Source organism: Ixodes scapularis, unplaced genomic scaffold (genome assembly GCF_016920785.2).
Source record: "Ixodes scapularis isolate PalLabHiFi unplaced genomic scaffold, ASM1692078v2 PGA_scaffold4__175_contigs__length_147842914, whole genome shotgun sequence".
Classification (NCBI taxonomy): Eukaryota; Metazoa; Arthropoda; class Arachnida; order Ixodida; family Ixodidae; genus Ixodes; species Ixodes scapularis.
The window spans coordinates 124,550,522-124,574,228 of NW_024609879.1; the positions used below are offsets into that span (position 1 = coordinate 124,550,522).

Below are 23,707 nucleotides of genomic sequence, written 5' to 3' on the forward strand. Positions count from 1 at the left end.
AATTATTTCTGGAGACATTGAGAGAGTGTTCTACAGAGTGCGCTACTGATTGTACGTCCGGCATTTTATCGGACTTTAATTGCATTCAATTTCAAATTTCTTTAATTTTGGCATTTGGCAAAGTTTAATCACAGAAAGCCACTTTAATAGAGAAAAGCCCTTACTGCAAATCTCAGGACATCTCCTATTGTGAACTCAAAGCCCGAGGCAGAAGTGAGCACAATCACTTGCTTCGTGTCGGCTTGTGTCGTGACCCAGAAATGCAGCAACGTTGCTTTGAATGGTCGCTACTGATAAGCCCACCTTTGTCAATCCTCCAAGGCAAGTAAAGAGACTGGAGTGGTCTCTCCTCAGAACCACCGTTTTTACCAAGACTAATGTAAACTGACCCAGCCATTTTTTTTTTTCTTTCTTCTGTCATTTGCCACCTTGAATAAGGGGTCTTAAGGATAATTCGAAATTACCTTAATATCCCAAAAGAGGCCCCACCTCCGAAAGGTAATCCTCGGCCGAAATGTGGTTGTTTAGTTACGGTGGAAGATAAACACAAACTGCTGAATGAGAAAGACAATTGTCTATATTCTATTGCCCCTCAATGTGAAAACAAGTTTGACAGGTCACAAAAAACAAAAATAGTATCTTTTAAATGTTTTTCGATTGCACACCAAAAGTTAGCTTACTCCTCATTTTCACCTGATTTGCTCTTGCTTTTATTTTAGGTGGGCTATCTCTCAGGATATTAAGGTAGGAACATTTTACTGGTGGGGTCTTGTTTTTTAAGCTGTTGCAGTTTTATTTGGACACATGATACCTTAATTTTAACCAGTGCTAAATTTTTTTACAACACACATGGAGATTAATGTCTTTCTCTTGTTTGTAGAAAAAATGAGTTGATGAACAGAACCTAATAGACAATCACATAAATCAGCCCCACCACCACAAAGACACCGTTACGTGAATGCTATTGTTTGCATATATGAACGAGCAGCTGCCTCATTTAATTGTTACTAGGAACAGCACCCCAGCGAAGAGGTATATTTCCAGAACAGCAACTGTTCGTGATCATTAAGCATGGATGGATGGATGGACGGATGGTAATGGCTATACCCTTTGTAATGGGCAGCAGCTTGCACCACCTAGCCCAATATTTCGTCATCCCTTTTATTTTAAAATTTTTATAAATTTTGTTTTAACACAACCTTTCCCTCTCCCCCTTTTTTTTAAGTGTTTCCATTGCTTAGTTTTATCTGTATTTTTCCCCCTCACTAGATCTTTTCCACCAATCTTACCATCTCCTCTTAGTTAGTGCAATTCTTTCCCTATCCATTCGTCCATCCATGTCTGCAAATCCCAGTGCACCCTCCAAGTCCGTAGTCATCCGCCCCCAAGAAGGTGGGACAAACCCTCGTGCACCTTAAAATTACATGTTCTATAGTGTCCCTTTAGCGGTTGCGTATGTCGCATAGAGTGTCTATTTCCTGGAATTCAGCCCTGTATGTTTTCGTTCTTAGCACCCCCGTTCTAGCTTCAAACAGCAATGGGCTCCCCAATGAATTATTATAAGCTGTTCCTTCTTTATTTCTTGTTTTTGTATCCTGTATATTGTTACAGCTGATTCCCCCTGCATTCTCTCTTCTCACAATTTCCTGTTTCCTTTTCTACTGATATGCTCTGATCAGCCCCATCCAACATGTCAAAATTGAAAAAAATCTATTGTTGTTTTCGATGTTTATTTATATTTTTTTTCAGCACTTTGCTTTTTTAGAGTCTGCGAAAATTGTTTTGCAGTTGTGATGCACTCGGGTACCCTTATCAGAGTCCACGGAACGATCTACTAACTCTATAATTGCTTATAAGCATTGCACGAATTTCACGCGGACGTGTGTGTTCGCTTGAAATCGACGTTAGAAAAGACAGCGGGTGCAAATAAAGAGCGCTGCTACGTTGACTGATCACCATAGGCTCGCCCAATTTACCGACAGTGAACGTAGGTACAATCTATCGAATCACCGCAAGTGTCAGATTCGGCCTAAAAATGTAACCAATAAGAAAACAAATAACACCTTTTGGCGGGCTAGTTGGTTCATGATTTTAGAAATAAATGAACTGCGCAAAGGACGAGGACAGAGGTAGAAACGAGTACGACACACAGAGCGCAGTTCATTTATTTCCAAAAAAAAAAGAAAACAAAGATTTCGACTACGGTTGTTACGGGTTCTTTTGCCGACGCTTTCGCGAAAACAACAGTCGAAGAGAGTGCGCCGGCACCGACTGCGCATCCCGCGAGCCGGCAAACACAAAACAAACAGACAAAACAAACAACCAAGATCCCCCGCATAAAAAAAGCGCCACTCACGTTCTGCAGTTCTTTCTTTGTCGGCATCTTCCTTGCCCTGGTGACTTCCCGCGACCTAGACCGGCTCCTAGTCCTGGACCTAGACCGAGACCGAGAGCTCGAGCGCGAATACGATCTCGATCTCGACCGAGACCGCGTCCTAGACCTGGCTGACGGGTAGTAGCGTTCCGACTTGTACCGGCCCGACGATCTGTCGTCGTCGAACCGCTTGTTGTAGTTGCCCCTACCCCGACCCCTGCCCCTAGGTTCGTACGGTTGTCCGCGAAAACCTCGGCCACGACCACGAAACTGGCCCCTTGGAATAAAGCCACCGCCACGGCCTCTGCGGCCTCCTCTGAACGGACGAGAAGACATGTCTCGTCCCCTGGATGAGCTGTCGTTCGCCGAGCTTTTCAGATCCTACGCCGGCGGTGACGACGGATTCGACATCAGGACCGAGGGGTCCTCTTCAACGCCGCCGCGGTCAAGTTCTTCGTTGCGACGATGCGCGATTAGGTTTTGAGTCGTGGAAAATAATGTTCCCGCACTCGGCTAGTCTTGCGAAAAATCAAGCCGTAATGGCGTCGTGCTTTTGTACCTCGTGGCCAGACGAATACGCCGAGAATTTGGTGCGAATTTTAATCAACTCTTCTTTGTTTGCATGTTTTCCTGTTGATGTTCGGTGTGCTCAGTATACATTAAAATGTCTAAAGCGTTCATCTCAACCCTAAAATGAGGCGCACTGGACAAGAAACACTGCTGCAAACAAACGCGTTGAATATGACTCTTCATAAATGCAAATTTTATCAATTATTTGTTTATTTCCCATTATACATATTTTTATTAGGAGAAAAATATCTCTAGAAGGGGGAGTTTGTTGGGTTTATTGACGCGTTGAGCCACTGACAGTGCCTTTTAAATTCAATGACAACAACCCTAACAACGTTTTATGTGGTTTCGCTTTCGCTTCAGTTGTTGACATTTCAATGGCCGCCGTTAGGACAAGTTGCCGCAAGCTGTCCTAATGCTCGCTGAAGTGGACGTTTTCGTGGGAAACAACACACTCATCGATCCAGACGTGTTTCAACTATGGCTCGAAGGATATTCAGGTGCTGAATATACTTCTCATTCAGTGCTAATGCTTCCATATTCAGCGACATGAACGCGTGACTACCGTCCACAGCTCAAGATGCCGCTGTGACTCTCCACCACAACGAAGTCATGAAGGAAAGCGACATTCCGCTGGAACTGCTCAAGAGCGATGTTCTAGACCACTACAGGACGTTACAGATGCTCGAGCGACTGCTGCACAGTCCTGTTCACCTTGCAGAGCAGTGGACCTTTCAACTGACGCCGCAGACCCAGCGAATGTTGATTGCCAAGTATGACGGTTTCTTCTCCCTGTTTGATAGCACGTAGTCAGCCGAAGTTTTTTTTTTTTTTTTTTCTTGTATGTTTTACTGAAACCTTTGTTCAGCTCATCTTAGTGAGAAAATATACACTTGGGATTAATTACAGGTTCCTCTCTCCGGTCATTTTTGTTTTAGAGCGCAGCTTAGGCGCCCGTTTTCGGCTCGCGTGGTGTCCGCGTCGTCGTAACCGTCCGGTGCATTGTGGTAAACATCCCATAATGCACCGCGCCGAAGCGTCGCATGTGAAAGAAGGATGAGGAGGAGGGGCCATACCTTTTCCTCAAGAGCTGCGCTCTAAATCGGCGTTACAAGAAATTTTAAACGTCTCTTTGTTTTTTTGTTTTTTTTTTTTTTAATCTGCTTTACATTGAAAACATCTTTTTCTGTTAACAACTACAAGCTTAATTTGTACTAAATCAAGTAGTGGACACTTATCTGATTTCTGGGTGAACCCCAGAACCGGTGAAATGATTCCCACATTGCTTATTAGTTTGTTTTGGAACGATTCCCAGACTTAAGACCCTCAACTTCGGTCATGTAATGTTATAGGTACTACGACTTTGACCATTCTGTCATACGAGAATTCCTGGGCAAGAAACTGTCATCGAGGAATCGAAAGGACCTGGACGAAGTCAGTGAGAAGACTGGAGTTGACATCAAGAGCTGCAGACGGCAGGTATTTCAGATAAATGAGCATCATGAACAGGAAGTTGTGTGGATGATATGTGAGCTGATTTTACATGGGCTATACAAACTCTGAACAACTAAAATTGCTTTCGTCTATTCTTAGTTCGACAACATCAAGAGGGTCTACAAAGTCATCGAAGAAATGCCTGGCCCGCTGACCAAGAACATTCAGACACATTTCTTGCTCCCTGAGCAGCTGGCGAGGTTGACACATCTTTTTATATCGCAAGTTTTCACTGCTCAACATGATTTTGCCTAATTTGTTGATTTACTGACGCCTGTTAAAATGGCCCTGCAGGAAGTACGCAGCCGTCGTGTACATCACCCACAATCGGTTCGAGACTGGCAAGAAGAAACTCAACTACCTTACCCTCGACAACTTCATCTTCTGCGTCGACCAGATGATCAACAACTGGAGCTGCCGAAATCCAAGTAACTTGCGGTTACATGCTACTTCTCTTGCAGTGCATGCATGAGTTACTGTAGATATCATTATAATAACGCGCACTCACATAAACAGGCCTTGGTTAAAATTTTGGGGTGGCGCAGCTATTGGCTACTGCAAGTTCTCCCAAGCTACATGAAAATATGGGGCTGACATCAGTCATAGACCAGCTACCCTAACTTACAGTCCTTTGGTTCAGGCTGCACACTCATCCTAACTGCATGTCACGAGGTTGTAGTACCATAAAATTTTGTGCTTGAATGTGCCATCCTTTGTAGTCACTTTTTTTTACAGCGAAGCTGTTTATGGGTGCTAGGGTCCCGTGGATTTCTCGTGTGCGGCAACAGAAATGACGTCATGGCTTCGTGACGTCACACGACTTCGTCACGAAGTCATGGCACATGACGTCAATTTCCCTGCTAAATTTGTGGGGAAATTTTTCCACTATATTTAGCGGGGAAATTGACGCCAGTGACCTCAACACCAATGCAGTTTCCCCACTAAATTTAGCGGAAAAATGGACGTCACGTTACCCGAAGTCGTGACGTCACGAAGCCGTGACGTCATTTCTGTTGCCGCACGTGAAAAATCCACGGGACCCTTTAAGTGGGGAAAATGACGTCACGACTTCGTGTCACGTCACCCATGAACAAATTCAGCAGCACGAGGAGAGGAGGAGGAAAGGAGGAGGAGGGAAGTACACCACCCTCCCTTTGTCGTCGTTCTAAGCGCTTGCGTGCCTAGTTTTTTTCCCCTCTGCCAGGTGGCGGTCCCGTTGTGTGTGTCTAGTTTCCTCCGGCTCCTCGGGGTGGTGATAGTCTCAACATGTGTGTGCGTACCGTTCGTCACGACGGCCACCGATCAAGACAATAAATGTGTTCATACCTTTGTTCAAAATTCCGTGTCACATCTGTGTCGTGTACTAAACAGCTTTGCTGGTCATCCAACTCTACAGAGTGGAATGACTCATCATTTTTTTTTATTAACTTCAGAATTGGTTATATAATGTATGCATCAAATTTATTCAAGCGAGCGCCCATCCTCATAATTTTGCCATAGTTGTCTGTTGGTGGGAACTGCTGGGAAATGGATTTTATGGTACACGCACGCATAACTAATTGTAGCCAGGCACACTCGAAATTCTATGTGGACAGGCCTACCCACATATTGACTCAATGTTGGCAGTTATTCGCACCAGTATTTCATTGTGTTCTGAGTTGAAAGATCTTATTTCCTCCTGGCCAAGTCACAGTGCTAACTACCAGGGGACAATGTTGGCTGCAGATTGGAATGCGTGACCATTAAGGTAGAACAAGCCAAGTCAATCTTGTGGCTCATATGTCACATCAGACACTGCCAGTGCTTTAACAGCTGGCTTCCGTGTTGAAATGGAAATAAATTAAGACCCAAACATGAGTCTAGAAAATGAAACAAAATGGTCTACATATAAACATAATCAACAGGATCTTTGGCAACGTTTATAGACCACATGCATTTGAAACGTATAGCACACCGTGCCACAGTTGTCGAAAGACTCGTAAACCTGTCCCAGATTGCAAGTATGAAGAGTCTGGCATGGAGATGGATCGAGAGTTCCTGCAGCAGCTGCGGGAGATGAAAGCCCTCCTTGATCGCGAGCACTTGGACAGGCTCAAGGATGCTGTCACCTTTTCGCTCTGGGGCCGGGTCTCCAAGCACACCCTGCAAGACTTGGAATCCAACTTCAAGGTATCCCCATTCCAGAAATATGCAGTGTCTTCAGTGTTGGGCAAAGTACACCTCAAAAGTACTTGAAGTAAAGTACAAGGTAAATGAGAGATTATGTACTTCAAGTAAAGTAGTAAGTACACTGGGTGCCATGTACTTGAAGTAAAGTAAAGTTACTAGTACTTTTTAACACAAGGAGAGAATGACGTCAGCCCCGTAGCTTCCGCAAGCAATTCTTTCGTGGAGGTGTATCCTTTTCTAATATTTTTAACCTTGCTTGCACCGTCCAAGCGAAAAGTAGCGAGAGTTCTAAATTCTGCGGGAAGGCCACTTCCGGCACAAATGAAGCAATGCATCATCTTCTTGCGTTTCTGCTGAGAGTAGAATATCCCTCCCAGTATTTGTTTTGAGTTAACAAAACGTCATTTTCCGGTACAAATTTAACAGAAAAATATTTGGGGAATGGTCTTTGAAGTCGGCAGTTGTACTTTCCTTGCAAAGTACCAGAAAAAATACTTTAAAGTAGAAGTTCATACTCAGAAAACATACTTTGAGTAAAAGTTTTCTAAATCTATTTATGTTACTTTAAGTACAATGTACCTGAAGTACTTCCCAACACAGAGTGTCTCCCTTCTTCACTTCAACACACTATGGCATCAAATTGTTTTTCAGATTGAATGTTACATTTCCATAGAAGTCTAGTCCTGCATAAAAGCTAGTACTGCTGCCTTGTTGTAATGTCTGCTATCACTAAGCTCTAGACAATCCTGATCTCGTAAGGCCTTGCAGCTTTAGTTCAGCCTGTCCACTGATGTATCCTTATGCAATCGAACATGAATTGACCTAAACCGACTTGACTTCTGCCCCTTTGACAGTCTCTCACACGAACGCTCGTCAACATTGCTTATGGCCTCAACCACAGCAAAGACCTGAGGGACTTCTTCATAGACATTGTTGAGAAGGTAAGTGTAGCTAGTGTCCTCTAGTGGATGCTGCCATGAAGTCTTGCGTAATAGTGTGTGCCACTTGCCAGCTAAGAAGCGTTACAAGAGTGCACATAGCACATTCAAAGGGAATCCATCATTCTAGACAACACAATGTTGCAGTATGCGTATGGAGGGTTGGAGTGGACCGCTGTTTTACGAAATGAGATATTCCTTCAGGAAACTCTAACGCGAGTACAAAAAAGGGTATGTAGATACTTTAATAATTAGCCGGTATAACCAATGTCAGTAGATGGATATTCGAGTGATCCGTCATACTTTTGAATGAGCTTGTACCACCCATCTAGCTTCCGTCTGCCATTTTATTGGTTCTTTCGAGCAACTCCAGCCCATGCTAGCCCGGCCATTATTTCTACAATTAGTAAGCGCTGCAATTCTTTTTTCCCTTTTATTGCAGATCATTGAGCCATGCCGGTCGGCACACTGGACTCGCGAAGAACTACAGGTGGTGATGGAGGCATTCTCGAAAAGCCCTCAGAGTGCCACTTTTCCCCAGTGAGTTTCATACCTTTTGATGCCCATAAACGTAACTTAAGCAACTGCAGCCACTAGCTTCCTTCATCACTCTCGGAATTCACAACGCCTTCAGTTTGTTTCACGCTCTTGTGCCTGTGTTTGAAAGGCATGCTGTAAGAGAGCGGGGAAGTGCCCTCCCCACTTTCAACGAAAACTGGGTTAATCTGGATATGGGCGCCTGTCTGGCCAAACTGGTAAAAATTAAGATGGTGGCCAATAAAGAGCTTTGAAGGCAGGGTGAACGGAATCGGAGAAAGCACATTTATTTTCACACGGCACCCCCGTCATTGCCGCTGGCAGTCTTGTGGCCACCGCAATGGGGAGAATGTTTTGGGTCGATGCCCGCACTTTGGAGGGATTGGGCGCTCGACGCACAATTTACAGAATTCCCAAGTTCGGGGAACGTTAATAGTGCGCGCTTCTGCGGTATTTTACAATAGGTGTCAGAACAACCTATGCAGGATTCTTTGTACTGGAGTAAACCCAATTTCACCCAACATTTGAACCCCTGATATATTTTTTGTAAATCATGTTTGTTCCAGTTTTCAGTCCGAAATAGAGGAATGCTTGAAGAACGTAAAAAATGTAGCCCAATATCCAATAGCGCATTACAAGCGAAAACAGCACCCACCTTAAAGGGGCCCTGCAATCATATTTAAGCGTCTACCTTTTTTGGCGTTTCCACGTCTCTTGGGGTTCGGGCAAGCCAGCGGGCACGGAGAGAGTAGCTAAATATCAGTGCGTCATACTTTAACCGGACGACGCGGAAACCTACTCCACCGACAAGGGCGACCCGCGGTACCGAAAGCGCGCAAAATGTGACGTCTTTGGTCCTGCGCTTACTACTGGTCAGAGCCGCTAAAAGCTTCTTTTTAGTCGAAATACAAAATAAAAGTGGCGCAAACCATTTCAATTATTTATAAAAGTAGTTTTTGTTCAGTATTTTAGATCAAAAAAGAAACGAATGCAGTTCATAAAGTATGGAAACAAGAAACGACCCGTCGACATACCCGCCACCAAGCGGTGGAAAGGGCGGCGCATACTAGAAAGGAGTAGTGGGATCTGGCGCCGACACGGAAAGGTCCCGGATGTACGCGGCGGCGCTGCTATCGTTTGGGCAGGAGGATCTGACCGGCTCCGAGCGTTCCGAAGGCCTTCGGCGAGAAGCTTTGTCTTGCGGTTTCGCCGTTTCGCGTTATGGCAGCGCAAAGTAGCGCCCATTCTGAACTGATCTTTACCCCGTGTTTGCTGTCGTTTGTGGCCAATGAAGTGTCATGCCGAATTAGTATTAGAATTAGCAATGTGAGCCGCTCTGACTGCCCGCTGCATACAGACTATTCAGAACACGCTTCAATGGCGCCCTCTCGCGCCGTCGAGTCGGAGTGCGGCAGCCGTGAGCGCTCGATGAGCTCACTACTTCTCCTCTAGTTCACGGCTACTCCCAAGCACCCAAGGACGTCATGGGGGAGGTTATCTTTTGCTTGTTTTTGTAATTTTAATTTGCCTATAACTTTTAAAATAAAGGGAATTTTGAGAAAAGAAACGTTGCACTAAGTTACTAAGCTCAGTCCGCTCAGGTTCGGTGGAAATTAAAAATTAGTAAAAAAGTCATTGCAGGGCCCCTTTAAGTAAAACTACTCACAGTCATCTTGTGCCCGAGACATTCTTGTTTACTTTGTGTACATCGTACCTACAGTTAAAGATACGCCTTTTGTTTGCTTTGAAAATCGAAACTAGAGTCTGAACCCGAAAACGGTGAACCCCGCACATTTGTTAGTTGTAAAACCCTAAGATATGCCGACTAATATTTTTCTGCATGCGCACTCCTCACTTTCCTTTACAGTGAACTGCACCTCTACGAAGTCTGGGTGCGCTACTCGGAAACGTTTGCCAAATGCGTCTGCCAGATGTACTCCCCCTGAGCGACAACCACCATAAAGTTATGCTTTTTCCGCTACCATATTGTGCGTGCATGTGTCAAACTCAATTACTGCTTTATTATGGAGGCATATATGTGTAACAGGACAGCTGCTGCATTGGCACCAGTTCTAAGATCACACCACATGCTCTACAAAGATTTTGTTGCCTCTTTTATCTCCTACTGTTACTTGATGTTTCATTAACAGGGGTGCTCGCTTGCTGGTGAACGATTTCTTGACAAGCTTTGACAAAGGGTGGCACTCAGTTGGTCTAGCAATGTTTTATCGAACGAAGTTCGGTCCCCGGCTTTTAATCAAAAGACACTTTAGCAAATGGTCGGCCGCTGTGAAGAAGCTGCGTGTACAGGTGGTTCAGGTGGGTTAACATTCTTGTAATGAGTCGCCGTAGACTGTTGCCGCGAAGCGTCATGAATGGGGGGGGGGGGGGTTAACGCGCGCCTTAGTGGTGCTTGTCCTTCGCTAAATCATTGATTCGCTCAAATGACTCCTGTTCCCCAAGACATCGTGCACTCGTGATATGGACCCGTCTCAAACTTGCTTCATGTCAAATTAAGCAACGGTCACCCAGGAAAGACATCAATCAAACTATTTGAGAAAGCTTTTAACTACAGGGTGATTCAAGGAGAGGCCAGGCTCTTTAAATCGACCGCAAAATTCGGTTTCTTAACCTAACGCTCTACTACTTTGTGCAGCGTTGCCCACAGATGGTGCATTTTTTTTGTAAAATTTGCAAAGAACGAACTTACCTGGGGAAAAATTAAAGAAAGAAAAAGGCTTAGCTCCTATGGAAACGCAGCGAAGCCACCTGTCTTCAGACAACTCGGCAGCGTTTCGCACGGGAGACGAGATGGCGCAACGAACGAGCATAAGGCGCCGAGTGCCGGCGTCTTTAGCAGACAATCTTTTCGACTCGAAAGCGGTGCGCGTTTAGCAGGCGGCGACAGTCGCAGAAACAAAAACAGGCGCAGTAACAAGGAACTGCTGTTTCTCGTCTGCTAAAGACGCCGGCTCTCGGCGTTGTATGCTTGTTCGTTGGCGGCAGTTGGCGTCGCGACCGCTTGTGCCATCTCTTGTCTCCCGTGCGAAACGGTGCCGTGTTGTTGCAAATTTTACAAAGAAAATGCACCATCTGTGGGCAACACTGCACAAAGTTGTAGCGCGATAGGTTAAGAAACAAAATTTTGCAGTAGATTTAAAGAGCCTGGCCTCTCCTTGAATCACCCTGTATAGTCACTGAGAAGACGAGAACATCAAGGAAGTCTTTCAGTTGTCTCGCCTCCAGTGCAAGCTTCATACTTTAGCACCTCGTGGGCTTAGACATACAGATGCCACTAAAGCACAGCGGAAGGCAACAAGCGCATTTCTGGAGGCCGAGGATCCATCCATCCATGGATGAATGGATGCTGAAGGCTGTATTGTTTATAACGGCTGGTAGCTTACGCTACCTAGCCTAGAAACCGTAAAAACCTGTCGGCGACTGCAGGGTGATGGCAAATCCATGTATACCGTTATTTGATACTGAAATTCCATCGGACGAAAAACGAATGCCACCACAACAGAGTAGCCCGCGTATCTCCGCAGTTCACTTGTCCCGAAACGCAACGGTTAACAAATGAGACCTTTACTGTCAATATTTACCGTAGACAAAGCTTGGGCTCAAATCGACGGACCGTGCGTTCACGGCCACCGCACAAAAGAACCGGCGGCACATCGCCAGCAATCCAAGCGCGTCTGTAGAAAGCACTTCGCTTCACAGGCGACCGTCGGGCGCGCGCTTCAGGGGATGCCCGTAGGCGTGATGAAGGACAGGTAGTCTCCTGTGGCCCCCCACTCTGCTCGCTTGAGCTGGAAGAACACCACCCAGACGACGAGAGCGACGAACCATACCGTCGCTCCGATGCCCGACTTGATCACGTAGCCTCGGATCGTCTTTTGCTCGTCGAACGGCGGTCTCACGAAGGCCTCCTTGAAGAACCAGACGGCGTTGACGAACCACAGGAACGGGAGGATGAAGAAGCCGCCCCTGTAGTACCACCGACATAGACGGAGTTTCTCGTCGTCCTTCACTTTAGCCAGGTCCATTTTTCTGGAAGGGATCAATTTGCTGGCGTAGGCTCGACGGCGGTCGTTGCCGGTGGTCTCGGCGTAAGTACTCTCTGAATCGTTGTTCGTCAGCCGTTCGCTTGATAAGCGTAAATACACCTACCAAAAGCACCGAAAACAGAAGATAGTCGACGTTGGATTGCATTGGCTACTTGTACTTTTTATCTAACTCGTTACTCAGTGTGGCCAAACAAAAGACAAATGCGCTAAAATTGACATTATATTTCCCTTTATTTTCTGGCTATTTTGCTGTTTATTTATTTTTTTTTTTTGTTGTTACAAGAATGCAGAGAAAAACGAAAGAAAAAAAAAAGGAATTAGCTAAGTGGTGCAAGCAGGCGCAAGCCACCGCCCGAATGTCCATTTATCGATCTATTCCTATTAAGCAGAGCTATGCATTAATGTGGCGACTGGGCAGCAGCGTGCGCCACCTAGTCGCCACTTTCTATTCATGCCGATTGCCCGCCGAATTCGAATGCTCATTTACTTCGGCCTGCGGCGTAGTCATCGCGAACACGAGATCGCCGGCCATTTCCCTCGCAAATAAAAGACACCCCTAAATGGGCTTATCGGTAGCATCTACTTGGGTTACAAAGTGAACTATTTAAAACCAGTGGCGTCATCAGCGGCACCGCTGACGACGCCACTGCTTCTTAAAACCACCTCTTAAAACTTCAGAAATTTTACTTGAAAGGGGGGGGGGGGGGGGGGGGGGGAGCCCCCCCCCCCCCCCCCCTTCTTCAAGCAAAATTTTGAAAGTTTTTGAGAGGCATGGGGTATTGTCAAGTACTTGAAGCTCTCTATGTCGTTTTTGGAGATCCCCCCTGAGAATATCAAGAATTCACAAATGTACTAACATATGTAATGGTGCAATCAACCTACCATGCTGCTGCCATATTTGTCAAGTCTTATACATACATATCACGACCATGAGGAGCAAAAGAGTCGACAATTGCTTTTATTTATGTACAAATAGAAGATCAGCAACTCAAGCCTCCCCCTTTCCAGTGCCACCACAGATGCACATTCCTTGCAATAGGCAAGGAAAAATCCCCGCAAAATGCCCACTACAAGTAGGGAAAAGAGGGAAAATTTTTTTTTTTATATAGGCGAGCTAAGCACTTTATTCCCCCGCAGAAAATAAGGGCACCTTCATCTGTAACCCCTCTGACACGACTCCCAATTTTTACGTCATCAGACCGTAAATATACGATGTACCGGTGCTCGGATATATATATATATAAATATACATGCAGAGCTGTCTTGCACAACACAGGTGACGTGCGCATCTTCGATGCTCCAAACTAGAACCAAAAAGGGAACTATATATGGCAAAGCTGGGGGTGACAGAAGATGGTGCCCTAGACACCTGAATAGAGTGAAAAGAAATAAACGTAAAGCAAGAAAACCGGGTACAGAAGGAGAGGCCTCTTGTTTTGCAGTTCTTGCACGCAGAGCAGTGATCCAGCGCTGTAGGTGGCCCAAACAACTCCGAGCAGCTGGGAGAAAACAGCAAAGACATGTGCTGAAGGTTAGGGCACAAACAAACTAGTAGTAGTTGAACATAGAAAAAAAAAAAAAGAGACTGGAAAAAAGAATGGACGGACAAACACAGAGGTTTTTGAGACCTGTGTGTTTGTCCGTCCTTCCTTTTTCACAGTCTCTGAGTGTTTTCAGTATGTGAAGACCTGTGTCCACTTCAAATGCAACTCCAAGATACAACACAGCCACCTGTTCATGTCCGAAGAGATGATTCAAGCATGGAGGGCTGAAACACGCACTATAAGCAAGTTTCTCAAAAATGTGCGCACAGCAGCTCAGAGCATGTGATGTGAAAACTCGCGCCGCAGAACCCAGGATGCTGGGTTCAATCCCCACCCCTGCCCGTTTCGACCTGGATGAGCATCGTACCAGCGTACGGTCGTGTATCACAAATGCATGATCCACATTAAAGACCTCAGGCTAGCGGTTGTGCTGTACTCGCTGAATTCCTCATCTACAGCTGGGAGACTCGTCGCCCGTTAAGGCAGACCAAGTTCTAGACTGTACAAACATACACACACCCCAATAGTTTTGTCAAAAATGTGCGTGGAAACAATAAAGTCTGGCAAAAATGAGTCGAAGGAGCTTGGTGACGCCGACATGATTCAACCAGAGGAAGATTGGCGATTCCCTCGCTGGGGAGAGGAGGCAGGGGTGATGTTTTCAGTTTTTTTGCCCAATCCCCCAAAGCAGTGGCGTAGGCAAAAGGTGGTTTGAAAGATCAAACCCCACCCACTCCCAAAAACGTTTTCTTTTTTTTTTAGTAAAGGAAGACAAATACTGAATGACTATTAAATTGTTCCAACCAAACAGGGGGTTGGGAACGGCCAAGTTCATACTTTTGAATTGTACGGTACATCGACTACTACTTGCAAAGATGAGACAAAGCCGTGCCGCGCCCACGCGTTCCCAAAAGTCCCGGATTTTGTGGGATCGTCCCTAGTTTTCATACGAATTCCCGAGACCCGACTAGTCCCAGTCAGGACAGTATTATGTCCCAGATTGGCAAAATCAGGGCCCAGTTAAATATTTTATGCGATTCGCGCGCGCCACACAAACTTTGGTCAAGAAGCTCAAGAGGGCAACGTCGGCGAGGCAGTGAACTGAAACAGTGATAAATAATAATTGCGATAGCTAGCGTTGGCTGGCTGACAGTGGAGAGCTTTAGCCACTAACCGCCTCACTGTGCGGAACTTTAGCCATTAGCCACCGCAGCATGCAAGCCATGGCAAGCCAATTTGAGCACGCCATCTGATGGCGATTCTGGGTACTTTCGTGTCTTGCACTATACTTCATTCACTCTTAAAAAGGCACTGGCAGGTCATATTTTCTTTTATTATTTGAAACGATTGAAAACGATGCCTGGACATTACCCTCAGATTTAGAAGCTTGGGAACTCAGTATTTGTGAAGTAAAGAAACAATTTCCAAAAGGCGAATTTGAAGTTCCCGCGCGATCCACGCCAGTGCAGTGTTGTCAAAGATTACGTTGTCCCAGGGCCGTACCCAGAAAAAAATTTGGGGGGGGGGGGGGGGGTTTTCGGGGACAACGGCGGCCATTTTGAAAATGTCTATTGTCTTATTTTCGCCTATGAAACATGTGCATCGGTGGCATATAATGGAGAGTTATAGCAAACTGGAGAACCGGTCCCGGTTTGGTACCCGGTAGCCGACCGGCGCCACTGCGCGTGCGCAGAGGTGGAGATTAAAATCGGCTGGCTGCAAGTGCACCGACCAGGGCCGTACACAGAAACAAATTTTGGGGGGGGGGTCAGAACCCCCCTAACCCCCCCCCTGGTTACGGCCCTGCGTTGTCCTGCAAATCAAGTTTCTTTCTCGCCGCGAAACCATCCCAACCGGAAGTGTCGTGTTCTCGTGCGTCCCGCTCACAGTGCCGCCTACCACTGTGAGCAGACGAAGCTTCAGTTTTGAGTTTGAAGTACCTTTAGGGCCCATTCGGCAATCTCAAATTCTTTAAAACGGCGCGACGAGGTTGAAGAGGACGTGCAGTGGACTTTTGTGAGCGACGTGAGTGGCCATGTCGTACCGGTGCTGCGTGAAAGGCTGCCCCAGTGGGGTCACAACCAAAACTATGGTGCACAGCAGGCACGTAGCCAGGATTTTGTTCCGGGCGGGGGGGGATGCCCATGAAAAAATGCTGTATGAGGGGGAGGGGGAAGAGGAGGTCCCAGCAATGGAAGATTTGGGGGGGGGGGGGGGGGGGGGGGGCGCCCAGCCCAATGGGCCCAGGCCCCATGGGCCTCCCCCACCCCTGGCTTCGTGCCTCGTGCACAGGCACCAAACCCAGTCGTTTCGGCGATTTGACGATTTCCTTTTTGAAGACTGCGAGGTCGTCAGGCACCGTAAAGAGAACCTCGTCCCATTCCCCAATCATCCTCACTGCTACATGTGCCGGGCGCCGCCATGTTTTCTGAGAGAGGATAAAAAAAGCTAGAAGGCGATGTCATTTCCCGACTCTGATTTCCGATATTTCAAAAGAAGGGGGCGTAGTGCGTTCGCGATTTCGCTAAAAAAACATGTTTCATGAATGCCGTCATTAAATATAGGAATGTTGCTCACAAAACTTCTAAACTTCATAATCGATTTGGAGACATGCATTTCTAGCGTGAGACCTTGTTCTGTGAAAGAACACTTCAAAGCAGCGACCTCGAGCTCTCGTACCTGTCGCATTGGCTGCAGCTTCCACTTAAGGGTAAAGTATAGCGCTGAGAATGCTGCTGAAACCTCCCCCCTCAAGACAGAGAGTTTCTGTTATCATCATCATCATTTTATGACACCTCAAAAATGCAACGTTAATCCAACGTTGCTTACTCCCGTCCCGACTTCTTTCACTCATGAGTTGGTAAGCCAACCACCATACCCGTTCCAGGACAAAAAGTGTGACCACAACTGCAGCACTACAACTGAAACTTTATGTCTTTCTTTAAAGGGGTACTTCGGCGATTTTTTCATGGTCACCGATTTGCCTCAAAATCGGCTCAACACACCAATAGACATGGCTCTACCAGTTGCCTAAGTCTTGTATGAAAAAAAAAAAAAAAAAAACATTTTGCAAAGTTATTGAATTTTCTAATTTCGTTCTCATCGTGCTTCTTGAACCGGGAACCCCTATTGGCAACATTGAAGTGTGACAACAGAAATGGTACAAAGTGGGGAGTAAGCCATGTTCCAAACTGATTACAAAACGTTTGATGGTGGGAAAAGAATGCTTTGTAGCTGATTCACTGAGAAGCATGCAAAAAACACTCGACGTACTCTGTTTAAGACTACCTGCATGACCCGAAAGTCTGTACCATTTGTGACGTCACACCACTGGAGAGCGCGCGAAAATTTGAATGCTGGTTTCGACGTATCTTTATTTACGGTTTTCTCAATTGCTATTGTGAATTTGGAGAAAATAAATAGCATACCGTGAAGACTAAATTCCAGGTAGTCAGATATGCAACTTGTTTGGGTAACCCAAAAAACGGCCGGTGTACTCCTTTAAAAAAGTGATAAGTGGCCTAGAACACTCGGGCTGTATTCAGTGTGACTGCCAGTGACTTCTAGAGCAGTGTAATTCATCACGAAACAAGAACAGCACGAAAATGAGCGAGAGACGAGTAGAAGAGGTAACGACAGACATTTCGCTTCTACTCATCCCTCATTTATTTTCGCGCTGTTCCCGTTTCATGATGTCAAACCAACTCCCCCAACTTTATGCGTTGTTGCAGTGCAATTCACTCGCAACAGTACGAAGACAGACAGAGAAATACAGCCAAGAAAGAAGTGACTACCTTGAAGACTAATTCCACATGGTGGAAAGGGCGGACCAGAGGCAGTGTGGTTGCCGTGACAACCAGAGGCAAGACGGAGTAGCCGATCACACCCAAGCACTGGGAGTAGTTCACCTGCAGAAACACCACAAAGACAGGTCAATCTTTAGATGGGATGGTGCCCGACATTTGAAGACGAGGGGCACCTCGAGGTACAGAAGTCTGCGTCGCACTCATAAACAAATCGTTGAAAGCTCAATTCAAGCTTGCTTGAAGAAACGCCGACTCCATCAAGAAACTTACATGTCAGAGAATAGCCTCACGAAAAAATTAATGCTGACAAAGACTGGTAAGCCCAGAATGTGTGATGGGCCTTCAAGGGGAGAAGAGGAGGGCGTCTGAACCGCAGCAAACCGAAGATTCACTCTCTTTTCTGACGTACGCCATGGGATGACGCAGCATAACAAGAAAGGCCGCAAAGCTCGCGACCACGCAAATGAGTTTGCTTTTGCACGCTCCGACCACCGAACCCTGGACAGCTCAGTCGGCAAAGCGCTTGGCTCACAATTTCGAGGTGGTGAGTTCTCTACGGATGTAACACTTTTTGGTGTAAATATTTTGTTAGTCAGCTGTTACAGCCGAATTTTACAGAACTCCCTGAAAATGAGCTAATAAAACACATTCTGTTGTAATGATAAGAAAAAAAAAAAGTGTTCATACCTCCCCACCGAGAACTCTCGCCAGAAGGAAGATGACTAGTGAACCGAAGATCCACATTGTAATGATCCACGAAACCACCTGAAAGCACAAAACACATGAAGAGAGACGACTGATAAGATCCTAAATGTTGATTCAAGTCTTGTGATTTCTTGCAAATTTCTTCTTCACACGCTCTGATATTCTAAACTTTCGAATAACGATCTGAATACTGATGTTTTCGATTCAACCTTTGAATCGATCGCAAGTATATTAAGAAAGTAAAAATATTTTTGAACAATTTCTAATATTCTTCCGAAACTTTGCAAAAGTTACCTCATTTGAATTCCAAAATTATTCGAATAGTACAAATATTCAATTTTTGCCCGATTCCTTTCCAACATTAGCTCTTTGCTCACGTCCACAGATTCCTCACAGGGGCACCAGAGCCCAGAGTCCAAGATAGCCCAAGGTTTCCTGAACAAAACAAGACCCAAGGGTCCCTTCAGGTGGGACAATATGGCTGCCGCCATGACTTTCACACTTGCTAGAGGGTAAAGTTAAAAGAAAACAAATATGGTTCAGCATGCAACTAAGAACAGAATGTGAGATGGGAAATGCTCTAAAAAAGCAATGACAATGCCCTGTTTACACATACAACACGGTGCACGTCAGCACCATTAATCAGCCCTGGGAATAGCACTAATCTTGCTGATTCCGTGCTGACTTAGCGGTATATTAGTGATACAGCACTGATACAGTGCAGCATCAGTGCAAAGTTCAAGTCAGTGTCGCACCAGCACTCTTCCCAGTGTTGGTTTTGTGCTGCATGTGGTTTGAACCAGCCTGAATAAGACATCTGAAAAAGACACAGCGGCCAAAAGTGAATGAATGGGCTGAAAGTGAGAGAATGACCAAAAGTGATATGACGGCTGAAAGTGGGAGAACGGCTCAACTTGAAGCAACGGCTAAAGACAACACCCGGTACGGGACAACAAAGGACGCTGAAGATGCTTCACTACTCACGGAAAGCTGTCCGTAAAGGGAGACAAGGGAGAACAGCAGCACAACCAGCAGGGGCCCCCAGAAGTCCGGGCTGTCCCTGACCAGGTGCCGCTTGTAGCCCATGAAGGGGAAGGGGAACAGCACGCACCGCACCTTGTAGTAGATGTCGCGCAAGTCCACGTCCAGTTCCTCCCTGAAACAATGGGGCCAGCACTTAGCATCTAGTTTCTTGTTAAGAAATTCCTGGTTCCTTGCCATGTCCTGCAAATGAACGGCACCGACACCCGAGGTACTGTACTCAGCTGCAGAGCACACTGTACACTAACCATGATGTTATGTGACATCACAATGTCACATGTCACAGTGTCATGTGATGTCATGGTGTGACACCGACGTCACAGTGTCAAATTTAGCAGAGGAATTTCCCAGCCTCCTCCCCACCTAGGGGCAACATGCCATGGGATTTGCCAAGAAACCTCGCTGATAACAACCGTTGCCGTCAAACATAACACTGATCTCTTTGCTCGACAATGGAATGTTTCAAGCCCGAAAGCCTGCTGCTAGTCTGGGACACCTCTTCCGAAGCTCACTTTGGCATCCCTGAAAGGAAAGAACCTCGAAAGCAAGAAAGCGAGCGACAGCAACGCCCGAGCGAGGCGCTCACAGGAGAGGGGCCTTGTCGTCGTCCTCGGCTTCTTCTTCCACGTCGAGGAGCCAGCCGAAGCCCTTCTGGTGCAGGAACGATGTGCCAGGGAGGGAAGGCCCCCCCAGCCCTGAGCTGCCGTCCCCTTTGCCTCCCCGGTGCGAGGAGGACCAGTCGTCCAGCGAACCCGTCAGCGGCTGGTACTCTGTTGGGACGAGAGCAGATGTCTGTCGGCGCTAGCAGCCGTTGAAGGGAAGCTGAAGCACGTTTCACAAGAATGGAGTTAGGAGCGGCCTACTACTATATAAAGCTTTCAGTCTCCCGAATTTCGAATTTTGCAAAATTTATTGTTATCTGGTGGCTCAAAAAGCAATTTATTTCAACAACGAAAAAAAAATAATAATTGTGTTGTGTGTATGTTTATACAGCCTAGAACTTGGTCTGCCTGAACGGGCAATGAGTCTCTCAGCTGTAGATGAGAAATTTAGCCAGTGCAGTACAACAACTAACCTGGGGTCTTTAATTTGCATCACCCATTAGCGATACTTGACCGCACACTGGTACGATGCTCATCCAGATCAAAACCAGCAGGGGTGGGTATTGAACCCAGTATCCTGGGTTCTGCAGCGCGAGTTTTCGCTCCACGTGCACCAAGCTGGTGTGCGCTAGCCCACTCAGCCACCAATCCTCCTCACTTTCGACAAACTATAAAGGCAGCCGCGAAAATGTTTGTCATTGGGCACCTCGCAATTATTTCTTGATTTATTGGAATTTCGATGATGTGAACGCAATAACTGACTGGCACAAAGCGGCGACCCATAAGCCCCTCGATTGAATTTCCGCCATCAAAAGCCTCAAGAGCCAAACCCGTGCCAAGCGATTGATTGGACCACACTCCGAAATAAACGCTTACACAGCCGTTGTGTCTAATTCATGTGTCGTGTTGTACCGACATCCCGAACTTACGGGCCTCATATATTCTCCGGCCAGTAGTATCTTCAACTTCTTCCTTCGTCAGCCTCAAAAAGGCTGCCATAAGTTTGGCACAGGTGGCATATACTGGGATGATGATAGTGCCAAACACTGAGTGATCAAAATTGCCAGACTGAATATCAAGCAAGGGCCCACCCAAACTACTCGAAACAATCCTGAAACACTGGGGGTGGGCGCTGGTTATGTCTGCAAGCAAAAATATACTTGAAGGGACATACATACATGATAGGTATAGTTTGAGGGGGCTACAATACTCTTGTGCAGATTTTGGAGTGAGAATTGCTTCTTTTTTTTTTTCCGGAACAATGCATTCAAGATTGAGAGAGGGAGAGAGAAAGAGAAACTCCACACAACTTTCCCACTACAATCCCACTGACAACAGTAGAATAGTTTGTAGGAAAGCTTACAACGTAGCGAGCAAGTTGCATTTCCAGAACATGGCATTGACATGTCACATTGACACCTCTTTGAACACGATGGTAAAAGACTGGTATTTATGACATACAGGTAGAATCAGTGCACACTGATGACTGCATTTAAAAGGGCCCTGCAACATTTTTTTTTTATGTAGCATTGAACCTGAGCGCACTGAACGCAGCAACTTAGTAAACTTTTTCTTCTTTCGACATTCGCTTTATTTTAAGAGTTATAGGCATATTAAAATTACAAAAACAACAAGATAACCTCGTTCATGACGTCTTTGGTCCTCTCTTCCCCCTTTTCCCGTGCCCGCGGTGACTGAGGAATGTGGGGAGGGAGGGGAAGACGGGAAAAGGAGATGAGGCCAAGGAGAGAGAGCTGCCTGGGAACAAGGTAGCTCTCCCTCCTCGGCCGACCAAGACCAACAACGTCACGATTTTGTCAAATGCCGCGCACGTTCAACACCACGGGGCGCCCCCGTAGGACGAGGTTTCCGCATCGTCAGGCTAAAATATGACGCGCTGATATTTAGTTACTCTCTCCGTGCCCGCTGGGTTGCCCGAACCACAAGAGACGTGGAAACCGCAAACAAGGTGGACGCTTAAATAAAATTGCAGGGCCCCTTTAATGTGTCAGGTTTTACACTGAGGATCAGTTTTTCCTCTCATACGATATTCCTCGCTGCATTTTTTTCTAGCCTATTAGAATGGACCAAGTTTAAATTTGATTAACCTGAAGAGTATACCAGAAAAAAACTACACAGACAAGGGCGACACAAGCACACCAGATGTGCCGTCACTTGTCTCATCTGTTTGTTTATTCTTTCTGTGTTTTCTGATTAATTAAATTGTAATTTTATTAACGACCTTGTTTATCAATGTGTAACCAGATGACATTCGCCAGACAGCGTAAACCAATTCCTTTCTTAAACAAGGTTCTAGGCGTTCCGCTAACAAAGGTAAAAACAGTAAAGTACCTAGGCGTTCACATACAATCTACAATAGAGTGTGCACGATTCCACAATCAAACCGGGATAGATAAGTTGAAATTCAACCAACCGCCTACCTTCATATCCCATAGATACGAAGGTCGACTCAAAGAAAATGAGAGAACCTGCATCCGCAACAAATATTTTAATATATTCATTTTTCCCTAACAGCATAACGCAGTAGAATGAATTAGCTGATAACTTTGTCTCAATCCCGTCCAATGCTCTCTTCTATGACAAACTGACACACACTAGTTAGGACGGCTGCCATGTGTAAGGAAATAGAAGGTGCCCAAATGATGTTTTTGTTTTTCTTGTTTTTTTCTACATCTGACATCTGTGCGATAATTTTCAGCATTTCTGTTTCTTGGTTATCTGTTCTTGTTCTGCATATTATCTATTGCATATCTTTTTTTTATTTTTTAAGCAGTTGCTTCAACCAAAAAACATGCTTTTCTTTGTTCTGTTTTTACTTTTCCGTAAATTTCGCGGCTTGTGATATATGTTTTTGACTGTAGCCACCCTCTCTCCTGCAATAATGACCCTGGCGCTGCGGGGCAACCTGGAAAAAATAAAAACCTCATCATGTCCCACACTGATAGTTTTTCTGTGCGCATGTAAAGCTCTTGTTTGTTTGTTTGTTTTAGAACTATCAACTACCCGAGCACGGAAAAAGTCAGCGAGACCAAAGAAGCAACAAACCGAGGACCATTCCAACGGAGGACGATCGACTCCCATCTTACCAGAACTGGTCGCAGACGTCGACATAAAGACGAACTCGTCCAGGTCCTTGCCAGGCGTCGCGCCGAGGGAGCCGACGGCTGGAACGCTCTCTCGCACGGGTGAATCCCCGTCCAAACTGCGCAGGGCGTCCGCGTCCTCGGAGTCCATCGAGATCTTGACGTACCCGCTCGAAGCCGTCGAGCTCGCGTCTGAACTCTGTCCATTCTCGCCGTTGGAGCCGTGCACTTGAATATCCATCATGACATTCCACCCCTCTTTACCCTGCCGATTCCTCCTTTACGTTAGAGCAATGCTGCTGTCACTACTACGCCACGACACTGCGACACGCGAATGACATGCTGTTATTAGGGAGTTTTCGTAGACCGCGTTTCGCCCTCCGCTAAGCCCTCCGCAACGAAGCAGCCGCTACTGCGCCGACGCGCCGATGGCCTTGACTGTAGAGTTCCGGCTAGCGTAGCTGGTTGCGGAGAGCGTTGCGGGACAGCGGAAACGATCTACGAAAACTCCCTAATACTTGTGTCTTGTATGCCCACGCCTCTGAAGGCCGCACTACTCTTCGTTTCACCTCTTAATACGGATTCAAAATTGAGTTCACATGGGATTTCTGTTGTTCTCCTGAAGTCTATCGGGAGGGATTGCCCGCAAGTCTGGGCTTCCTAGTGGGAATATTCGCGTGAAAACTCAGCTGACTACGTGTACCATTTCCCAGCCCACAGCGTAAACGCGTAAATCACGGAAGAGGAGCTGGGACT

The 23,707-nt window shown here is 46.2% G+C and overlaps 4 protein-coding genes across 5 annotated transcripts in view; 1 reads left to right on the plus strand and 3 right to left on the minus strand.

Moving 5' to 3' along the window:
- Positions 1–2,945, minus strand: part of LOC115315739 (zinc finger protein 318) — a 55,011-nt gene extending 52,066 nt beyond the window's left edge. Inside the window, exon 1 of one of the 2 annotated variants that reach the window (XM_029975037.2) lies at positions 2,357–2,945. In XM_029975037.2, coding sequence (XP_029830897.2) covers positions 2,357–2,710 — 354 coding nt within the window. In that variant the 5' untranslated portion in view covers positions 2,711–2,945. The remainder of the gene's footprint in view (positions 1–2,356) is intronic. The other variant, XM_029975039.2, reaches the window with a different exon arrangement.
- A 360-nt stretch (positions 2,946–3,305) lies between these two features.
- Positions 3,306–10,066, plus strand: LOC8026447 (acidic fibroblast growth factor intracellular-binding protein). The gene is made up of 9 exons (XM_029987682.3): positions 3,306–3,444; positions 3,519–3,717; positions 4,297–4,423; positions 4,538–4,638; positions 4,733–4,866; positions 6,432–6,607; positions 7,462–7,548; positions 7,988–8,085; positions 9,950–10,066. Exons 1-9 carry the CDS (start codon positions 3,360–3,362, stop codon positions 10,026–10,028), a joined length of 1,086 nt encoding a protein of 361 aa, XP_029843542.1. The 5' UTR covers positions 3,306–3,359; the 3' UTR covers positions 10,029–10,066.
- A 1,086-nt stretch (positions 10,067–11,152) lies between these two features.
- LOC8026448 (gamma-secretase subunit PEN-2) lies at positions 11,153–12,287 on the minus strand. Its single transcript, XM_029975023.3, has one exon. It carries the CDS (start codon positions 12,126–12,128, stop codon positions 11,823–11,825), a length of 306 nt encoding a protein of 101 aa, XP_029830883.1. The 5' UTR covers positions 12,129–12,287; the 3' UTR covers positions 11,153–11,822.
- An 804-nt stretch (positions 12,288–13,091) lies between these two features.
- Positions 13,092–23,296, minus strand: LOC115326730 (protein YIPF4). The gene is made up of 6 exons (XM_029987683.4): positions 22,955–23,296; positions 19,832–20,015; positions 19,189–19,360; positions 18,187–18,264; positions 17,488–17,601; positions 13,092–13,648 (listed from the first exon to the last, which is right to left on the minus strand). Exons 1-6 carry the CDS (start codon positions 23,193–23,195, stop codon positions 13,511–13,513), a joined length of 927 nt encoding a protein of 308 aa, XP_029843543.1. The 5' UTR covers positions 23,196–23,296; the 3' UTR covers positions 13,092–13,510.
- Positions 23,297–23,707: the final 411 nt, after the last annotated feature.